Source organism: Echinops telfairi, unplaced genomic scaffold (genome assembly GCF_000313985.2).
Source record: "Echinops telfairi isolate 266 unplaced genomic scaffold, ASM31398v2 ScPeMD7_7469;HRSCAF=8507_1, whole genome shotgun sequence".
Lineage (NCBI taxonomy): Eukaryota > Metazoa > Chordata > Mammalia > Afrosoricida > Tenrecidae > Echinops > Echinops telfairi.
The window spans coordinates 28,237,587-28,239,458 of record NW_022111373.1 but is presented as its reverse complement, the minus strand read 5'-3'; the positions used below and the strand labels follow the sequence as shown (position 1 = coordinate 28,239,458).

At 33.7% G+C, this 1,872-nt stretch overlaps 1 protein-coding gene across 1 annotated transcript in view; it reads left to right on the top strand.

The window, feature by feature from the left end:
• Positions 1–1,872, top strand: part of AP3S1 (adaptor related protein complex 3 subunit sigma 1) — a 71,371-nt gene that overhangs the window by 49,119 nt on the left and 20,380 nt on the right. The window contains exon 4 of the mRNA XM_045285057.1: positions 1,305–1,376. Within this exon, the coding sequence (XP_045140992.1) occupies positions 1,305–1,376 (72 nt within the window). The remainder of the gene's footprint in view (positions 1–1,304; positions 1,377–1,872) is intronic.

The window sequence follows — 1,872 nt, the reverse complement described above, 5'->3', positions numbered from 1 at the left end:
ATGCAGAGGTCTTCAGAAAGGAGGCAGGTCTGGTAGTCTGCATTTTAAGAGCCTCCATCTTGAAAACCTTATGAGGCAGTTCTAATCTGCAAGTGTAAGGTGGCCATGAACCGTATTCCGTCAACAGCAACTAAGAACAACCCTACAGAAAGCTTCTTTTTACTCCTGATACTTTATGTGTGGATTTTGCTGAGATGGGTGGTAGCAATAGAAATAGATTTTTTAAGAACTCAATCACAGCCATGCAAGGTAGAATTTAAAAGATCCATTTTTGAAGTCTGTGTAAAGGGTCCCCAAGACCTCCTTTATGATTCCCTGGAAGGAATCATAGAATTCAGAAGTTGTCATATTCACGATTTATTACAGAAAGGATTAGCAAAGAGAAAAGGCACTGTGTCTGGAGAAAAGCAAGTGCAAACTTTCAAATGCCCCTCCCAGTGGGGTCACGTGGAATTTGCTCAATTCCCTCAGCAAGGATATGGGGCAACATGTGCCAAGTTCCCAACCAGAGAAGCCTACCTTAGCCTGTAGTGTTTAGGCAGTTGGCTTCAGTTACTTAAGTTTCACACTCACAGAGGAAATAACCTAAAATCCTCTTGACACCATGCAAAAAGCAGGTGTTCTGTTCACCATAAATCAAATGATTAGCATAAATTGCCTGGTTAGACTGATACAGAGAGGCCCAAAGCGTATCTAACAGTATATGGCAAGAACTCAAAGCTCAGTTCTGAGGAATTGGGAGTATGCTTAGTTTGAGCAACCCAGAGCTGACAATGGAGTTAACCTTTCCAAAGTCTGTGCTCTGTCTACAAGTAATATTATACTATTATTGCTACTTAAAAAGTACTGGTTCCTTTAGGTCTGATATGGTATTTAGACTATGCTGGACCATATATTGTTTTCACCTCTTGTAATGACAGGTATATTTTTGAATGGAAAATACCACCTATCTTGATGAATATTTCTAATGAGGATTTTTAAAATTTTTCCTTTACATGAAGGTAAGGATTTTTTTTTAAAAGACTAAGTAATGGCACTAAGCATTTCTGGTACTTAGTTATTTTCAGCAAAATTTATTTTACTTTACATATTTATATATTAAAAACTAGTGTCCATGAGGAATAGTCTATAATTGTTCCTTTCAGACTTTCCACAATTTAAAAAAATTTTAATAGAGGGTAATGTGATAATAGAACCAGAAAGATCTTAATTCATAATTATGGCCTGCTTGATAGATAATAGAGTTAAATGAAGTTATACAATTCTCAAACGATTTTAACCTTTTTTCTTTACCTTTTCCATAGGTATTCGTGGAAACATTAGACAAGTGTTTTGAAAATGTCTGTGAACTGGATTTAATTTTCCATGTAGATAAGGTACTATTTCTATATTGTCATATCTTCTAAACTTTTTATGTAAGAAAAAAATCCACTAAATTATAATTGTCAATTTATGTTAATATCATTTTTATTTATTATTCAAGTTGTAAATTATTTTTATGTGACCCAAGCACTATGCTTATTAGAGAAAATTTAGGACATCCACTAGCGTGGTTTAAAATTAAGAACATATATTTCTCACACCCAGTTCTCTAGATCCTATTTCTCATTTACTAAGTGACTTGGTTTCATGTAGTAACTGATTTTAGACAAAGAACTTAAACTTGATATTTTTAGGAGTCTTGTTTTTAGTATTGTATTGATTTTATGTAACAAATAAGAGTTAAGCTTTTTTACACATGTGAAGGTTTATTTGTGGGCATTAGTGTTCTTGATACTCGAAAATGATACTTTGGCACATGAAAAAAATTAAACACCTCTTTAAAAAATTACTGCCCAAGGGTTATTAGCTTATACAAGGGAATTTCAAAAA